General features: G+C 40.1%; 1 protein-coding gene across 3 annotated transcripts in view; it reads right to left on the bottom strand.

The window, feature by feature from the left end:
- Nucleotides 1-597: 597 nt before the first annotated feature.
- The window catches only part of NRDE2 (NRDE-2, necessary for RNA interference, domain containing), a 36228-nt gene continuing 17282 nt past the window's right edge, over nucleotides 598-19543 (bottom strand). For 2 of the 3 annotated variants that reach the window (XM_087747497.1, XM_087747498.1), the window contains exons 7-14: nucleotides 18171-18304; nucleotides 15999-16119; nucleotides 13808-13989; nucleotides 12730-13116; nucleotides 10740-11668; nucleotides 7177-7315; nucleotides 2070-2141; nucleotides 598-1403 (exon numbers count right to left, since the gene is read on the bottom strand). In XM_087747497.1, coding sequence (XP_087603623.1) covers nucleotides 1278-1403; nucleotides 2070-2141; nucleotides 7177-7315; nucleotides 10740-11668; nucleotides 12730-13116; nucleotides 13808-13989; nucleotides 15999-16119; nucleotides 18171-18304 — 2090 coding nt within the window. In that variant the 3' untranslated portion in view covers nucleotides 598-1277. Of the gene's footprint in view, nucleotides 1404-2069; nucleotides 2142-7176; nucleotides 7316-10739; nucleotides 11669-12729; nucleotides 13117-13807; nucleotides 13990-15998; nucleotides 16120-18170; nucleotides 18305-19543 lie in introns of those variants that run through there. The other variant, XR_015702283.1, reaches the window with a different exon arrangement.

Genomic DNA, 19543 nt, shown 5'->3' on the forward strand with positions numbered 1-19543 from the left:
TTGTACGTGGCGCTACAGGCAAAACTGCACCACAGCTTGTACGGCTTTGCCCAGCCGTAGTTTTCAGCGTGATCGGATCTCCCCAGCTGGCTGACCCCGACTGTTTTAGTGCTGTCAGCAACAGTTTTCTCCTGAAAAACCTCTGAAACAGTTTTGGGTATCCAGTGCCTGCAGGTGCCCTCTGTTCAGATGAAGATCCAGGTTCTGAGTACTCGGGTCTCATGAGTAGGGATGCTAAACAGCCTTTTACCTATTTCAGCATATTTTGTCTCAAAAAATAAATATATAACATAACTGTATCTTTAAATTGTTACCATATTTCATATTACTTCTCTAGGAGCTTGCCTAAAGACTCTTGGAATAGAACTTCTGATTAAACAATCACGTTTTGACTACTCTGCCTTCTTTGGTGAGGATTAAATACAGACCAGACCTCTACTTCTCTCGTGATGATTGCCTGTATTTGGCTCAAAAGCGAGTAATCAATTACAAAAACTTGTTTAACAGTGAGCTGCTTAGAGATGCATTATGGATACACTTTCCTTTTTAATACATTCAGTTCTATTAAATTAAGAAATAAAAAATCATTCAAGTTCCTTTTGAATTTTCAAATATTCAGGTATATTTTTCATAAATATTTGTATTAAAATGGTCATCTGTCAAAACATACAAGTACAAGTCCAAAATAGGTGCCTGCTCAACCAAAGATTTCGCTGTTACTAGCAGTGTATGTACAGACGTAACGGCTGTTTGACTTGGTAGTTCTATACACACACGCAGGCATACCAAGCTGAAGGAAATTACTGAAGTCTGCCAACTGGAGGACAGTGGAGCGTCCATTTGGCAGATGTTTATTTCCTGTGCTGCTCACCAAACCATAGTTGGCATGTACTGAATCTCTACTGAACTCTAGGGAATGTAATTTCAAACAATAGAAGAAGAAATGTGGGCAACGTTCAACAGGAGGCTATTTATAAGAGGGCAGCCTTCGGTGGGAGCCAGCAATACTTCAGGGAAATGGATGCATTTTTGTGGGCAAAATGCAGTACTTGATTCCAGAATACTTCCAGCTAGAACTCCATTTTGATAGCCATTTATATATAAGCTTTAAAAAAAAAACAAACAAAAAAACCCCCAAAAAAACCCACACCCCAGCTTAAAAAATAAAAGTACATAGTACCCAAGTCCCAACAGAGTTCCTCTTTGAAAAGAGACAGGTCTAACTGTTCGTTTTGGAACTAGCTTCTGTACTTTCTCCACTCATCTACAGTCTTCTTTTAAACCTCTAAGAGTAGATCCAGCTCTTCCATAGGCACCCGCACTCTCAGTTCTTTCTCAGTCATTAGATCAAGCGTCTCTTGCAGATGATCAGGGAAGTACTCTGCTGCATCCATATAGAGCACCTAGAAAGACAAGGAGAACGTTTTCTGCGCCATCTTTCTATCATCGCAAGAACCACAGTATAAAGAAGTACGTAGATAGGCAAACAACTCTGTAGCAAGAACATAAGAAATATCATATACTTCTTTAAATAACACAAACAGAATTAGTACTTCTACTGTGACAACAATGTAGATGTTTAATCAAGTCTTTTCCAGCTCTTACTAAATAATTTTATTCAAAAAGATACAACATAGGTCAAGAGGCGCTGGAGCATTTGCAGCATATACAGACACCACGTGAAGATCTGCAGGTGCTCCTGAATAATTTCTTATACTATTAACTAAATACATTTTTATTTGCCTATATATTTCTGCTACTACCATGCTCATGATAAAACAGGGTCTGAAAGACGTGATCACTGCTAGGTCACACAGAGAGGAATTTATTCTCTCCTTGCCCCACGCAATGCAACACCTTTCTGTCCTGAAACGCCAACAGCACTGACCACCGTGTCTGTTTCCATTTCAGATGCACCTCTTATTTCCAGAAAATCTTCTCCTTCAGACATCTTTCCTTTCACTTGCGTATAACTCATTACAGCAACTACTAAAGTCTAACTTTTTTTTCAAATACAGAACTTCAAAAATTAAAGTATGATGACAGGTTTGTATTTTTTCTATGCTTACCTTTGCCCAAGGACAGTTTTGAAGGGCTTTATAAAACAATCCTTTACTTTTTTCTTTTTCTCCTAGTGAAGCCTGCGCGAGAAAAAAAATATTCATACTTCAATGCAGTAATAGCTGAAATAATAAAACAAGTATCTCTGAGACAAAGAAATTACTGCTGAAAAGCTCAGTGTTCTTCTGCTGAGGTATCCTTATTACTATATATTGTGGTAGCTATGCAATTTGACGGGTTACACCGGTGACACTGGTTACACTCTGCAATGTCACGGAAGAGACGTCTTTAAGGAGTTTGAGGCCTTTACTTGTAAGGCAAGTAACAGAACAAAGACTGGCAGAAAGAGCCTCTGCTGCGTATTCCAGTGAAAGTCAGTGCCTTCGCCTACATTTGACAATAATACTGCAATGGGCAAGAACGCAAATCATTATCCAAAACTAACACCTGATATGCTACACATATACTACACAAGAGCATCTTTGGTAGAGTCAAGGTGATAATACCTTATTTTTGTGCACTGAAGAGATCATGCACGTACATTTTTTTACTCAGCAGAAGCTTGTTAAGGCTGAATCCCCTTACGTACAAAAATGGCTATGTCAAATTAGCACCTATCTGGAAGGAGTTAGAACTTCTTCCTCAAAGTACCCGTTCAACTATGTGATACAAGTACAGAGCACACAGCTATCATGAAGTTTAAAAAGAGAAGGGTAGCAGAAGTCAGAGTGCTGAACAGTCTCCTTAGCTTCAGTCATCCCAGTTACAGGTAGAAATAATTACAATTTCTTGTGAAGAAATCTTTTGAATTGGGCTACTTTAAAAAACACTTAACAAACAGGGGTTTTTACAGCAAATCCAAAAAAAGCAGTAATTCCAAAATACTGAAAATACATTAAATGTTTTGAGATCTTTGGAGAAGAGGAGATCATGAATCATGGGCTCACATTTTCTCTTGTTCTGACTACATCAGTACTGCTGCTAAAAATCAGCAGGTTCCCTTGTCAATTCTTAAAATCTAGAAATTCTTTTTCGTATTATTGATACATTGGTTGTAGAAACTTACTGGAAACCCTGCTGTCAGAGCTGTGCACTAAGCTGCATACACATCTTTTGCAGCTCTGCAAAGAGCTTTCAGTAGCACTCTGCCTCGGAGTTCTTCACAGAATCACAGAGGCTGGGAGGGACCTCTGGAGACCATCTGCTCCAGCCCCTCTGCTCAAAGCAGGGACAGCAAAAGCAGGCTGCTCAGAACCATGTCCAGTTGGGTTTTGAATATCTCCACAGATGGAAACTCCATCACCTCTGGACAACCCATTCCGGTGTTTCATTACCTCACAGCAAAAAAAGCTTTTTCTTATGTTTAAATGGAAATTTCTATATTTCAGTTTGTGGCCATTGCCTCTTGTCAACTTTGAGCATTGCCATGCTCAACTAGGCAGCACTGAGAAGAGTCTGGCTCTGTCTTCACACCCTCACATGAGGTATTTATATACACTGACAGTATCTTCCAGGAGCCTTCACTTCTCCAGGCTCAACAACCGCAAGTCTCCCAGCCTCTCCCTGTACAACACATGCTCCAAACCCTTATTCACCTTCAAGGCTCTTGGCTATTCAAAGGGACCTGGACAGGCCAACAGCAGAATATGGTGCATCAGCCACTCCTCTCGATTTTGCAGATACCATCTGCAAACTTGCTGACGGTACACTCTCTCATCATCCAGATCGTTAATGAAGATATTAAAGGGCACTGGTTCCAGTATCAGTCCCAGGGGTACAGCACCAGTGGCTGGCCTGCAGCAGGAGTTCACGCTGCTGATCACAGCCCTCTGAGCCTGGCAGTTCTGCCAGATTTCAGTCCACCTCACCTAATCCATGCTTCATTAGCTTGTCTATGAGGATCTTGTAGGAGGCAGTGGAAAAGGCCGGCTAAAGTTGAGATAAACAATACCCGCTGCTGCCCCCTCATCCACTGAGCTAGTCATCTCATCACAGAAGGCTACCAGATTGGTCAAGCGTGATTTCATAAAAAAATAAATAGGAATTTAAGAGAAATAGTTTGTTTCAAAATCTATATAAAAGCTATGTGCTTTTAAACAGTGAGAAGCTTTTGCCCAAAAGAGCGAAGACTGAATATCTAGACACACCCAAAGAGAAAAGAGAGATCTACAAAACTTAGAGCAATACTGGACAATCACAACTTCTTCCTCTTCTATGACTGTATCTGAAAATTTTAATGTTTCTAATTGATTTTGCTTCTCTGAACAATGTTATTCAAAGTATTATTTTCCTCCATCTTATTAGCATCTAATAAATATTCCTTCTTGTTCTTGTGAAAACGGTATCTCTTCCACAAATGAATCGTTAGTGATAAATCACACTGGGTGACTTGACTTTAGCATTTGTGCATACTGGAGTCTCATTAGCAGTTTGTAAAGAATAGCAGTAATTCAATCGTACATTCCTATATGCAAAGTTGTATAAAATATTCACAAGCACGTATTTGTGTAGAAACGGTCACAGTAACAGTCCCACACAAGAGATCTTCTCAAACACAAAACAAGAGTCTCTCCTTCCCCTGCCTCCTCTGTATTTCACAGCCTGCTAACTGCTGTTCCCCTCTGACAACTTACGACACCAGAGGACGTGAACCGAGGAGTAACAATGTGGAATGAAATTCCCCTTACATGACTTCCAAGCATTTCTTTTGTGTTTTCATCTTCCACAGTGTACTTTGGAGAAGCAAGAAAAGAACCAGGATGACAAAACTGCCTATGTGAAGCTGATTTTATTTATGTACTTCCATGGTGAACTACAAAAGAAACAAACATTATTGCTTTTTGGTGTTATTCTGCAATGACAGTCAGCATAATCTGTATAGGCAGCTTTTAAGATTCAAAAAGATTGTGAAAATTCAAGGCAAGTTGTAAAAGCTACAGCTATGTTTTCCCTACCATGCATTTCTTTTGCATGTGGACTGCACCTCGCTTGCTCCAATGTCAGTCAAAAAATCTTGGTCTGGGAAAGTTTTTATAGTATGGAGAAAACAGAGAGAAGAAAGTATTTGAGGGGCCCACATGAAATAGTCTTTTTACCATATTCTTTATTCTACCATAAATCAAAACCATACACATGTTAATGCATTATTTTTTTCTAATTCAGATCTGGAAGTTGTTCCAGGGATGAAGTTAGGAAAGCTAAAGACCAACTGGAATTGAACCTGGCAAGGGATGTCAAAAACAACAAAAAGGGCTTCTGTAAGTACACAGGTAACAAAACAAAGAGTAGGGAAAATGTGGGCCCCCTGCTGAATGAGAAAGGGGACCTGATTACACAGAACATGGAAAAGGCTGACGTATGGAAGGCTTTCTTTGCCTCAGTCTTTAGTAGCAAGACCGGCTTCAGGAATCCCAGGTCCCAGAGACCAGGGGGAAAACGTGAGGCAAGGAAGATGTTCCCTTAGGGGAAGAGGATCAGGTCAGGGAATACTTAAACAAACGGGACACGCATAAGTCCATGGGCCCTGATGGGATGCACCCGCAAGTGCTGAGGGAGCTGGCAGATGCCATTGCGAGGTCACTCTTGGCAATCTTTGATTGATCACAGCAACTGGGAGAAGTGCCCAAAGACTGCAGAAAGTCAAATGTCACTCTTATCTTCAAGAAGGAGGACCCAGGGAACTACAGGCCAGTCAGCCTCACCTCGGTCCCTGGGAAGGTGATGGAGCAGCTAATCCTGGAAACCATTTCCAGGCACATGAATGAAAATAAAATCATCAGAAGTAGTCAGCATGAATTCAGGAAAAGTCATGCTTGACCAGCTTGATAAACTGCTATGATGAAATGACTGGCCTGGTGGATGAGGGGTGCACAGTGGACATTGTCTATCTGGACTTCAGTAAGGCCTTTGACACTATCTCCCATAAGATCCTCCTAGACAAGTGGTTTATGTAAGAACTGGATGAGCAGACAGTGAGGTGGACTGAAAACTGGTTCAAATTCTGGGCCCAGAGGCTGGTGATCAGTAGTAAAAGTCTAGTTGAAAGCCAGTAACTAGCAGTATACCCCTGGGGTTAATATTGGGTCCAATCCCACTTAACATCTTCGTTAACCATCTGGCTGATGGGGCAGAGTATACCCTCAGCAAGTTTGCAGATGACACAAAACTGAGAGGAGTGGTGACACCTGCGGGTCGTGCTGCCATCCAGAGGGACCACAACAGGCTGGAGAAATGAGCTGACAGGAATCTCATCAAGTTCAATGAGGAAAAGTGCAAAGTCCTGCACCTGGGGAGGAACAACCCCATGCACCAATATATGCTGGGGGCCACCCAGCTGGAAAGCAGCTTGGGAGAAAAGGACCTGGGGGTCCTGGTGGACACGGGAGGCTCTGTCTGAACATCAGGAAACACTTTTTTACTGTGAGCGTTACTGAGCACTAGCACGGGTTGCCCAGAAAGTTGTGGAGTCTCCATCCTTGGAGATAGTCAAAAGCTATCTAGACATTGTCATGGACAACTGGTTCTAGGTGGCCCTGCTTGAACAGTGGAGTTGCACAAGATGATCTCCAGACGTCGCTTCCAACCTCAACCATTCTGTGATTCTGTGAAGTTATATAAAATCAGGATCTAGATTTGACTGAAATATTGAAGTCCTTATAATTTCCTTACAGAACCCTAAAGTAGGTCTAAAACATAAATACAAGTCATCTTTGCTGATTTTACTTACATAAAAATAATAAAATCCAAGTCCCTACAATTTGCTGTTTCTTTTACATTTTGCTCCCCTGCCCACTTACCTTTATATTGTAAGACTGGATGGAATCCATCTATTGACATCTTATGACATATTTTTTATCTATGTAAGATGGCAGCCACAATAACTTGCCTGCATCTGTATTAAAACTACACTGTCAGAAGCTATTACTCCTTCTAATCCACGTGAACTACATTTTCCTTAATATTCCCAGCTTCCCAATACGGAGCATTACCATTCACCTTGCAAATCATATAGGTATGGCAGCACTTAGTATTCTTTTTTTATACAGTATTGTAGCTGTGTTCATGAGAAATTCCAAATATGGTAAAAAACCAAAACAAAACTGATACTCTTCTTACCAGAAAGTTCAAATACATTCTCCACAGCAGTGGACAATGGGTCCCATTTTCACTCTGAACTGCATGTTCAAATAGAGCTACAATCCGATTTGTTAACCCAGTTTCAGGAATAGTAGAATGTATTTCACCAACATCTGCCCTGAAACACAGAGGAAAAGAAACCACAGTCCCTTAAACCCAAGCTAAAGGACCACATCCAGGTAAGAGAGGGTAAAGATCAATGTACTGTCTCTGTTCACATAGTACTGTATATAGCCAGGTTTTTGCATTTCATGCTACAAACTCTGAACGTTATAAACTGGATTTTTAGCAGTTGCTAATCTAATTGATACATTTCTAAATAGGAAAATCAGTTAGAAAAAAAGATAAATGAGGTATTTTTGTGAAAATTTTTAGCATGTTGAAAAATTAACCCTGTCCAACTGGATAATTTCTCTTTGAGTACAATTATCCACTATCATATGATCTTAGAACACTTATCTTAGTCTTCATTCAAGACCATTTATCATTCCAAGCTTGGCATAGCACTCAAACCAAATTCAAGTCTAGGTCAGCAAGCCTTCTTCTGGTGCCCAGGCAAGCCTGTTCAAATTTACCCCTGCCACCTTTGTAAGACCATATGTTGGTCTTGGATCAAGGCCTAGATTACAGCTCTGGATTTCAACCATGATTACAATAATTTTCTTTCTTACCCAGAGATTCAAATCCCCTAAGTTCCAGGCATAACACAAAAGCAGGTATGTATTTTTCACCAAAGCATTGATTTCTAGCTACAGCTGATACAGACCAGCTTTTTTTGATGCTTGAGCTTGAAGAAACAGCCTGGAGCACTCATGGCAACACCACTTCTGTCTGTGTGCGTTCTCTTAGCCTGCCAGCTTGTTCCACTTGCCCTTAACACTTGCTCCTAACTTGCCTCTTTAAGGGTCTTTGAGGTCATGCTTCCTCTCATCTTAACCTTAGCCATGAGGGAAAGGGATGTAATCTGCTCCTCATGGGGTGAGACATTTGAAGCATTGTACCTCACGCTGACTTATGTACGCTACTGTTCTACCCTTCGTGTTCATTTCTTTAAATGAATTCCATGCACTAAAACAAGCAGAAATACAAAACAGAATAGGAAATAGTCACACATAGTACAGACATTTTCTTGGTTTGTCACAACATCATAAGACATCAGTTTTATGCATGACTGACAGGCCATTTATCTCTCTGTTCAGCTCTGCTCTTGCAACATCCAACTTGTCCCTATACAAATATAACCTATAGGAAAGGCTATGATAGCAGAGAACAATCTGGAAAGAAACTACATGTCACAGAGAAAATAATTATTCTGGAATTTTAACATCAGTTTCCAGTAACAATAATGAAAACCTATCATAGTGTCAGTCTATAATTAACAGTAATTAACAGTAAATCAAATAACAATCCTCCTTTACATTTGGTGGCTGTAGAATTCTTATTACAATTTAGGATGACATACACTGACAGCTCAGGAATGTCACTATCACGTATGCATGCCTGCTGTGAGACTTTGGCAATCAAAGCAGTGGGTGCGCCGTCATTTATAAAGTACACTGATAATTCTGTAATTTCATCAAGTGTGAATATTCTAAGCTTACAGCTATGTAAAGCTTCCAGATAACATTTTCCTAGAAATCTCTGTTGCTATGTGCAGACACAAAGAACGAAGCTGCCAATGTTATTAGAGATACGTAGGGAGCAGTGGATACGTAGCTCCAAGCAACGGGCAGACAACAATTAGAGACTAAGCTTTAAGAATGAACACATACCTCTGTTCCCTGTATCTCCTACCTTTCCTCCTTTCCCAGGAGCAAAAAATCTGAGCCCACATCACACCGCAAACTCAGGAAATTTCCAGCCTCTTCTACCTAGCAACAGCCCCATATGAAAATTAAACTCTCAAGTAGCACTGTATGGCTAGCCAGTCGAGGTTGGTGATTGTCCCGCACTACTCTGCAGTGGTGCGGCCTCATCTTGAGTGCTGTGTGCAGTTTTGGGCGCCACAGTATAAAAAGGATATGAAGCTACTAGAGAGTGTCCAGAGGAGAGCCACAAAGATGGTGAAGGGTTTAGAGGGCAAGCCGTATGAGGAGCGGCTGAAGTCACTTGGTCTGTTCAGCCTGGAGAAGAGGAGACTGAGGGGAGACCTCATTGCGGTCTACAGCTTCCTCATGAGAGGAAGAGGAGGGGCAGGCACTGATCTCTTCTCCCTGGCGACCAACGATAGGACCTGAGGGAACGGCAGGAAGATAGGCCAGGGGAGGTGTAGGTTGGACATTAGGAAAAGGTTCTTCACCCAAAGGGTGGTGGAGCACTGGAACAGGCTCCCCAGGGAGGTAGTCACGGCGCCAAGCCTGACAATATTCAAGAAGCATTTGGACAATGCCCTCGGACATATGGTGTGAATTTTGGGGTTGTCCTATGCAGGGACAGGAGTTGGACTCGGTGATCCTTGTGGGTCCCTTCCAACTCAGGACATTCTAAGTACTCACTATGGAAACAGATCTGCCACAACTGTATTCTGAGATCCAGGAGCAAAGTAGGGCAGCGAGCTCAGTCAGAAACTGCAACGTAGTTGTATTACACTCCTCACTGCTGCAGTACTAAAACGCAGCAGTTTCTAAGCTCACAGTGCCTACCTTGGCCATCTAAGCAGTCTTAGTTGTTTAAAAATTACTTAAATAAATGCGTACCATCTTGATGTCAGTAGCAAGTAATCAAACACAAAGCAACACGCAATCTGATCCAGTAGAAAGGACGTGACACTATCACCTAGGTCTTTATTTCTGTTCAGGATTCTGCCACTGACTCACTGTTCAGTCTTGCACAAATAACCTTCCCTAGCTACAGCTTCTTCATCTGCAAAATGAGAACTATGATAATATTTTCTCTCCTCTGTTAAGTGATTAGACAGATGTCCTGGTTTCAGCTGGGATAGTGTTAATTTTCTTCTTGGTAGCCGGTATGGGGCTGTGTTTTGGGTTTAGGATGAGAACAATGTCGATGATACACTGATGTTTTGTTCTTGTTAAGTAGTTGCTAAGTGGCGCTCACACTGGTCAAGGACTTTTCAGCTGCCCATGCTCTGCCGGGTGCACAAGAAGCTGGGAGGGGGCACAGCCAGGACAGCTGACCCAGGCTGGCCAAGGGGCTATTCCATACCATGTGACATCATGCTCAGTATATAAACTGGGGGAGTTAGCCGGGCGAGGGGCAACGATCACTGCTTGGGGGACAGGCTGGGCATCAGTCGGCAGGTGGTGAGCAATTGTAGAGTGTATCGCTTGCTTTGTATTACTATTGTACTATTATTACTTGTTATTATTGTTATTATTACTGTTCTATTTTTATTTTACTTTAGTTATTAAACTGTTCTTATCTCAACCCACGAGTTTTCCCCTTTTGCTCTTCTGATCCTCTCCCCCGTCCCACCGGTGGGGGAGTGAGCGAGTGGCTGCACGGTGCTTAGTCGCCGGCTCGGGTTAAACCACAACAACAGATCAAAAAAAGCATAATTGTAAGGAGCTGCAAGGTATTACCTCTGGACATTCTCAATGAGTTTTTTTCTCATCTGCTCTGCTTGGATTGCAAACAGCCATGGCTCTAAAGAGTTAGTAGACCTTGTGACACCATCAAAAAATCTTCGTGCTTTGCTAGCACTGTGCGACTTCCTTTGGATGTGGATATATGACCGCCAAAGAGACTGGTTGCTAGGATACCGTTTCAGAGCCTCCGTTAGTGCCTCTCGCAGAGGATTCAAAGGATAAACACTAATTTTCATGTGGAATCTGAGTAAATTTGTATGCAGCAGTGTGACAGCTTCAAGAGCAGTGGGAAAGTTTTGAATGCCAAAATTCTCTCCAGTATTTTCACATGTCTGTGGACCAGAAGCTTCAAGTTTTTCTGAAGTCTGTGCATATATTAATACTGCAGCATCAATCCCAACAGTCAAATACTGGAACAGTGCATAACAACCAACCAAGTTAACCAGCTGATTAGCATCACTGACCTGATCCTGATCAGAAACTGGCATTTTACTTAAATAAGCTTCCAGTGCGTGCTCATATGTTTTACGAGCTTTCAAGACATTCACAGATAACACTTGTCCGCTATAGGGCACGTACGGTTCACTTTCAGCCAATTTGGTCAATATATGAACAGCACGTGACATAACAGCTCCTTCTATACTTTCTAGTAGTTCCACTTCCAGCTGAGCATAAAGCAGACTGAGGCTGCAGAGCTGGGGACTCTTCAATCCTCCTGTCCCTGCCGTGCAAAGAGCTGTGTCAAATACCTTCCTGGCATCATCAATGTTACCAAGCAGCCATTCTAGGTAGGCATACAGTTTCCAGAGAGAAAGATTGTTTCGGTTGTCAGGTGCTTTAAGGAGATTCTTGGCCAACTTTTTACTCTTTCTCCCTTGTGCCTTCAGCTGCTTCTTTTTTTTTGCTTGGAGACACTGAACTACCTGCAGGGGAGAATAAACAGAACAAAATTTTAGAGGGGTGGGAGAAGAAAGGAAAAAAAAAAAAGCTCACAGAATTTTTTAATTTCATTACTGTGTTTGTTTTCATATCGTTCCACATTTCACTACCAGCCAGATCTGTTGCTATTGAGTACTGTAAGTTGTCACAACTGCCTGTTGTCAGCTCCCTCCAACATAGCCAAATTACACAGGCTTATCATTCTTACTCCTGCCCTTGCCATTAAGTAATATCAAACTTCACTCTTTTAAGAGGCCAACTGCTTAAATAAAGAGCTGCTAACCTGCAATGGTTGAGAAAAGGAAAATAAATGATCCTGTCTGGCCAGATGCAGCTTATGACTAGCACAATTAAACCTCCAAGTAGCTTTTCACAGTGGAGAATGTGCTGACAGACAAATCTGGAGATGGGATGGGAAGATTACAGGAGATCTTCTGGTCAGGTAGTGTTTGGGTAAGAGACAGGGAACTTCTCCCTAAGGAAACACAATGCTAAACTTTCTGAAGTGTCACGAAGACAACCTGGACTCTCATCCTTCTGTGGGCATCTATTAGAGCGGTTTTACTTAAATAAATCCACACTCAAGTGATAAGGTGTTACTGCCTTCAGTAACACTACAAATGTAACTTGTATAGGAAGTAGTAAGTTACTTGATAAGGTGCTCTTATCATGGTATAGAGAATTATGCACTTCGAATAGTTTGGTAAAAGTACTTGGCTGACCCACTTTGCCTTGTGAAAAAATCACTTGCATCCATTCCTGTCTAGCATACAACGTATCATAATAATATGATAACACTTATCCAAAACTGCAAAAAAATATTTTGTTACATGTATTCCACTGTGTAACATGAACTGAAGAAAAGGGTTGGTTTGGTTTTGTTTTTTTTTTTACTCTCGGTGCAATCTTAACTGGCATTTCCTGATACGAATACTTAGTCCTATAAGGCTTAATTTTCATCAATATTTATTTTAATTCAATATAAACACTGATACACAAGAAAGCCACACATCACAAGAGTTATTATATGCAGATTCCTCATTACCTTGGATATTTCATACTGTAACCAACAAATGGACAGGTTAGATTTTTCCTTTCCTGAAAATAGCAGGAAGAGAACATGAAAAACATTCTGTATGAACTCCTCTCCTTCTTTATAGTGGCCTATGTGATGTCTCCCTCGTAGCATTGTGTCCATATGACCAATACTGTTGAATCCAGAAAGTGGAAAATCAACAGAAGTCAGTGGCTTTTCATCAGAAAGCACACTGTCGAAGATGTTATTTTCATCCATGGCAATATAGAGGTTGGAAGGAAAGAGTTTACTTGTACATGGAACTCCCAGGAATTGCAAAAATGAGTACACTAGTTGATGTTGAAGATCTGGATTAGAAAGCCGGATTAAAGATGGTCCAAGATCATCAAATAATACCTAAAAAAAACCCAATTAAAACAAACACCATTAATTTATGCAATCAAATAAAATTAGCAAACCTGTAATTAAAGAACCTTTTCAAGTCAATAAAGATTTGTAATTACTATTAAATGGTAACAGAATGTCATTCAAATTAAAACCAGACAAGTTAAACAGGCAATGTGTTCTTCCAGTCAGACTGTAAATTTGCTATCGAGAGATTTCTTTGCCCTTGAGTAGCAGACCTCCACAGAAAAGTTACACAATGAAGGTCTAAAAGATATTATTGCTTGTGCCATTTAACACATTTTTACTTGAAAATCAATGTCTGACTTGACCTATCTCCCAAGACTTAAAAAAAAAAACAAAAACAAAAACAAAAACGAAAAAATCCGACTACCTGACTTGAAGGCAACAAAACCTTTGTTTATTTAATGCATATATCTTCTTACACACAAATTTCTGTGACATTTCCACATACAGATGAGAGAAACCACAGAACAGCAAAGACAGACTATTTGCCTACAGCCTTTTCCAAAGTTTACCATCAGCATGAAACCTCACGTAAATTTTGAATTCCAAACAAAGAGAAGAATTTTTTTCCAAATGAAGAAAAGGATTACTCCTCTGAAATACACATTGGCAATGAATTCAAATGAAAGGATAATTCATCTTATCATCTCCCCTTGTTCTATTATATCAGAGTGACCTGTCTTTCTGGGTCTTCACAATCATCATCTTCAGTTTCTTTTTTGGTTTTGTCTGGCCTCCAAGGTAACCAATGCCTTGCTTCACGAGAATATTCAATATCCAACCAAATATGCCACTTGGGGAGAGTTTTGTCCTTTATTTCTTGATCCTCATCTATCTCTTCATCATCATCATCATCGTCTAAAATCAAATCAAGACACCCACACACAAATTATTAAAGAAAAATTAATCCACCAAATCCAAAGGCCAGACTTGACATACAATTTAACTACTTTAAAAATGTAAACAAATACAGTGTTAATAAAACAGACACAAGACAGAACTGAAAACTTCCACATCGCAGTTCTAGGTTTTGACACCAACTCTGTAAGAGTAGGAGGTTTCTTTGAACTGGTGAATCAGTGTCAGCACTCAAACTTTCTCATGAAAGAGAAAACACTGACAAGCTGTGGACCACTCTTATCCACAGCAGCTTGCAAGCAACAGCCAAGAGTCAGTCATCTTTTTGTGCAGCTTCAGTTCTTCACTTCATACCTGGGCATACAATCCCAAACGTGCTCTATGAATACTCATGCGCAGAAAACATTTTGAGAAAACTACTGTAACTAAAAAGTAGCGCTATAATGTTAAACACTGCAAACCAAGCTTGGCAATGTTGCTTTAAAATAGCTGGTATTTTCAGCATTTCCATTAATGTGCAATTGAAACAACCAATGTAGTTAAACACACACAAAAGGAAGCGTTTAACTACATCCCACTTTTACGACGATCTTTCTGGACTATTAGATACAATTATCATATTTTTCCTGCGACAGCAATATATTAATTCTGTGCTGAAACTGATGAGCACCTGTAGGCTAAGGGAAAGCTTGTAGAGATTTTTCAAATATTTTTTCCTCAACAACAAGAAAGAAAAAAGATGTCCTTAAAATTTATGGTTACCTTTACTTTTTTTTTTGGTACAAAAATCAGGCCATTTCTACGCCACCTCCAAATTCTTGATCCTGACGTTTGCCATTAACTAGGTGAAACACTCCACTCCCAGTTCTTACATTTCAGGTAAAACAAAGAGGTGGTGGCAAGATTTTTACTCTCTATTTTTTGTGAGCTAAGGCCTCTCCTTTAGTCAACAACTCTATGAAAAAATGACAGCATTTCCACAATCTAACCAAAGTTTGAAAAAATTGACAGTTTTAGATATTATACTCAATGACAGATTGCACCTGAACTTTTGGGCTTGACAGCATACGGAAAAGCATCGGTATACGTTGGACCTGCCCAAGACTGGCAGTGGTCCTCTTCTCTATACTGAGCCTTCTCAATTTGTGGGCAAAAAGTCTATGGCCATCAGCAGTGGAACTGATCACCTCAGTTAAGGGGAAAGAGATTCCATCTTAATCCAAGGACAAGGGAAGCACAGGATCATTTTTCAGTTCCTTTGTTTACTAAAAGCAGAGCCAAACTTGTGTCATTAGTTGCTGCAGGAGCAGCAAAAGCAGAGACAGCTCATCTTTGGTCAGACACACTCCAGCCCCCTGTTTCCCTTCAAGATGTATCTGTTTGAGAAATAGTCCTTGACATTAAGGGAAGCACTGTAGACCAGAAGACAAGGTGGGACTAAGCAGCAGGGAGGTGTTTTCTGCATCCCTGCTCACTCAGAAGCTTTCCAGCCAAGTGAAGATGCAATTCCTTCGTTTTCTGCATCACAAAGAGAAAGGAAAGGCTTTCCTCCTATTTCTACTATATATTTGCTATAAGAAACTGAAATCTGATTCTAGAAATAGAATCATTAAGCTAGGAATCCTTGAGGCAACTATCATCTAACACTATAATCCCACCTGGTCTACCAATATGACGAAAGGGTCTTAAGGGAAGTAGCTTCCTTCCACTTGAGATGGGCATGGGTCTCAACCAAGTACTCACACCTTTGGCCTTTTCAGCACAGAGTGCAGGATATGCTATCCTCGCCCTTAATTCTCATCCCTAGGAGTACAATATTCCATAAACAATATCGTACATAGAACACTCAACACACGCTTTTCCCTGTGAAATGTGATAGACTTTATCTTAATCCTGGTAAACATTTTTTAAAACTTGTATGCAAAAACATGAGAAGAAACATTATTATTTAATAAAAATGTTCAGAGGAACACATGGACATACAACTAAACATATTGACATAGGCATACCAGGCTTAAGAGCAATCCAGCCACCCTTTTCTTGTTGGTGCATCCATGCTTTCCAGCCTCTTGCTCCTTTTTCTCCAATTCGTGGTTCTCCACTATCCCAAAAAGGTTCAAAGAATTCCACCTGTTGTTTTGGGCAGGGGGAACCAAAACAAAACATATAAAAAAAATGACTTTTGCTGTTGTACAGACACCACCTGGGTCAACTTAGGTTTTCCAGACCCTACAACCACTTCTCTGGGTGCAACTTCTGTATCTGAAGACTTTGTCAGATGCTGCTTAAGAATCAGCAGGAACAACTGAGTACTTCAATGATGCCTGTGGCACAGCACGACTGTCATCAGCTCTTCTCATGAACATAAACATTGTTTTTAAAAGGTATTAGGCTTTAAAAAAAGCGAAATACTTTTGTGCCAAATGCTCTATACAGCTCCTTCAAGGATAAGGATCCGAAGTCCCCAAGATGTGGCTTTCAGGAACCAAATCTCCCCTCCTCCCTATCTTCCATGGGACCACAAAGAATTTGGCTAATGGAATGATAATTCAGACAATCATACACCTATGCTCAAACCAAAATGTTAGTCGGATGTAAATGTGACTAGACTGAGGACAAGAGGAAAAGATCAGTAAGGCCTTTCACCTCTCAGGTTTCAGGGTGGTCAACAACTTCAGGGCACGTTCCAATGAATTAGAAGTCCAGGGTTCTGGTCCTGACTTTGTCACTGCCTGCATGCAACCTGTCATCTTTAGAGTCATCAATTACTCCCCTGCTTTGTGTATACTAAGCTCTAATGAGTGTCTCTCTCCTATTATATGCTGCTGCTGTGTATCAAACCTTGGCTTGGACACTGAGATGTGACTGTTAATACAAATATTAACAATGAAATTTACTCTAAGAAAAAATCAAGCATCAATGTATCAGAAAATGCAGGGCTTACAGCAACAGCAAAATCTAATTCTGCTCCTCATGGATTTATTCTTTGCTCCAAGTGAGAAAGTGAACTGTGAAAACAGTACGGAAACAAGTAATCCAAGGTTGAGTCATAACGCTTCTTATAAGAGGGCAGAATGTGCGATCAGCTGTACATCTGGCATTTTCCTATTATCGAGAACTGCACTTTCCAACCTAAACACTGTCCTTTTAAATTGAGGTTCCTTTCCATCCTGCTTTCTTAAGAGTTTTTAAACACTACAGATAATCTCGCAGTTTTTCAAATGATTGGAAGTATAACTCGAGCTTTATCTGTGTAACTGTACCAAATCTCCCATCCTGCGTGATAATTATGATTGAACTCTAAACTTGTGGCTCTTTAAGAGGACACCACTATTATTTAAACTCCAAGACTGCTCCATTGGTGGGTAACAGCATTAATCTAGAAAGCCAAAAAATGGAGTCTCAGTAGTGGTTGCTGGGGAAGGTGGTGAGGTAATAGAAGGAAATTCAATTTCTGTCCTCTATGGTAGACCAGCTGCCTAACTGGTGGCCCTCCCTACCACTCACTAAAAAGTAAGCAGCTCCCGACAATTCAGTGGGATGATGCTACACTGGCAACAGCCCCCTCTAAATATCAGCTCACTGATTATTACTGGGGTGCACACCCAACATTCTCCTGAGCAATTTAAGAGAAAAAGCAATTTAGTACTTTCACAGAATAAGCTGAATGGAATCTCATGGGTCAAATAAAAGATACTTTAAAGCATGAAGGTGTTCCTAATGTAGCCATCAAAGAATTACTGAAAACAACAGATAACAGAGAGCCTGAGAACTGTTTGCAAGAATTGTCTAGAACAGAAAAAGATTATGGGTCCTATCAGCTTTCTCCATCAACAGTAACAAAACAACAGCAGTTTTGGGGAAAAGAAACAGGGGAAGTGCTAACTAGACACAGACATTGGTCAGCCAACTCATTTTTTTCTGTCTTTAATTAGTAAAAAATAAGACATGAAATGACTGGTTATCACACTTCTATTATATACAGTAGAAGCAGCCATTTGGCATGTAGTTCCAGAGGACTCACAAGCATTTTTCCAACACAAGCATCACCTTGAAGAACCGCAAAGTAAGTTGTGATTCAAAATATTTCCCTATGTCCTTAAAAATTCATCAACATTTTTCTGTTACAGCATCCTCTGTAAGGCACAAGGACATACACCCATTTAAATGGAAATTGCTACCTGTCCCCTTGTTGGCAGATCTTTTACGCTGTCAGGTTTAAAGAAGGTGAAGTCAATCAGAGCCTGAAACAAAGACACTGCTTTCTCAGAATGACCAGCCTGTCTCAAGAAGTGGCACTCCTGAATAAATATAGCTGTAAAGTAAAGAAGATAAAATTTTAATATTTCAAACAAATTTTGTTGCAAGTATTTTATTACAGCCCACAAATATATGAAAGACATATGTGAAGTGCTGTAGAGCGTAATTGTTTTGGAACAGTACCCAAATCCAAACCACAGGGAATAACTAGCATAAATGCACGTCAAAATCGTTGTAGTTTAATTAACTTTAAGACCTCCCACTTTAAATGCGCTAAAGAGATGACTTTTTATTCATGCCATACACGCACTGTCCTTGTTGATGAATAAAAGTTATACACAATGGTCCCAACTTCAGTTTATCCAACATCTGTCAGAGTGGGTCATAGCCCTCTTTGAAGATGCTGGGCGTTATTACAATTTACACAGTAAGTGATTACAACAAAAGTCCTTTTTGCTTCACTTTTGCACGAGATAGTTACATTGGTAATATGTTCGTAATATACCATTTTCATTTCAACTGTCATTCCCATTTTCTTTTCCTTTACATAAGAACTTAGTTAAGAGAAATGCAGTCTTTTGGTCAAAGTATTACTGCTTAAAAGTAGAGAAGAGTCCTATCTGTTGCTCTTCAACAAAATATTTCTGTACTCACTGCCATATCCCTACTACACACTGGGCCTCAAGTCTCAGCTTAAAAAGCGAAGCAAAGCCCCAGTTCTTCTATTCATATATTTGCATGAGAGTCTTAAATGCAAGAGCTGGAGAAATAACAAGTATTATAAACACCTCTATTATTAGGCAGTTCAAGGACATTTCAGAGATATTCCATTGCTCCAGATTACACTCAAGTCTTAACAAAACAGTGGCTGTTCAGAAACCAAATTGCTTTTAATCATAATCTTAATTGGCTTGCAAAAAAAACCCCAGACCCCATAAATCAAGACTTAAATAATTCATTGGTAGTTTTGAAAACAGTTCTTCAAAACCTATTGTTTCTTCACTAAATGCATTGGCTTTGGAAGGTTTTAAACAATCAAAATATTTAAGTATCTAGATACACAAATGTAACAACACAGGTTGGCATCAAGTGCCTCTAATGAACATCTTATTTTTTAATACTAAGAAGTGGCAGAAGAGTTACTCCTTTTACCTGTATTCAGACTTATATCAGATGTGTGCACATAAAAATTTGAATTCAGCTAGAATATACAAGCTAGATTTTCCTGCGAAGTCAATGATTGTTTCTGATAACAAAGACTCCAAGATTTCTGAAGATATTTATACAGCAAAAA

The sequence above is a fragment of the Nipponia nippon genome, unplaced genomic scaffold, assembly GCF_047370975.1.
Source record: "Nipponia nippon isolate SJK-2023a ecotype South Korea unplaced genomic scaffold, ASM4737097v1 scaffold_11, whole genome shotgun sequence".
Lineage (NCBI taxonomy): Eukaryota > Metazoa > Chordata > Aves > Pelecaniformes > Threskiornithidae > Nipponia > Nipponia nippon.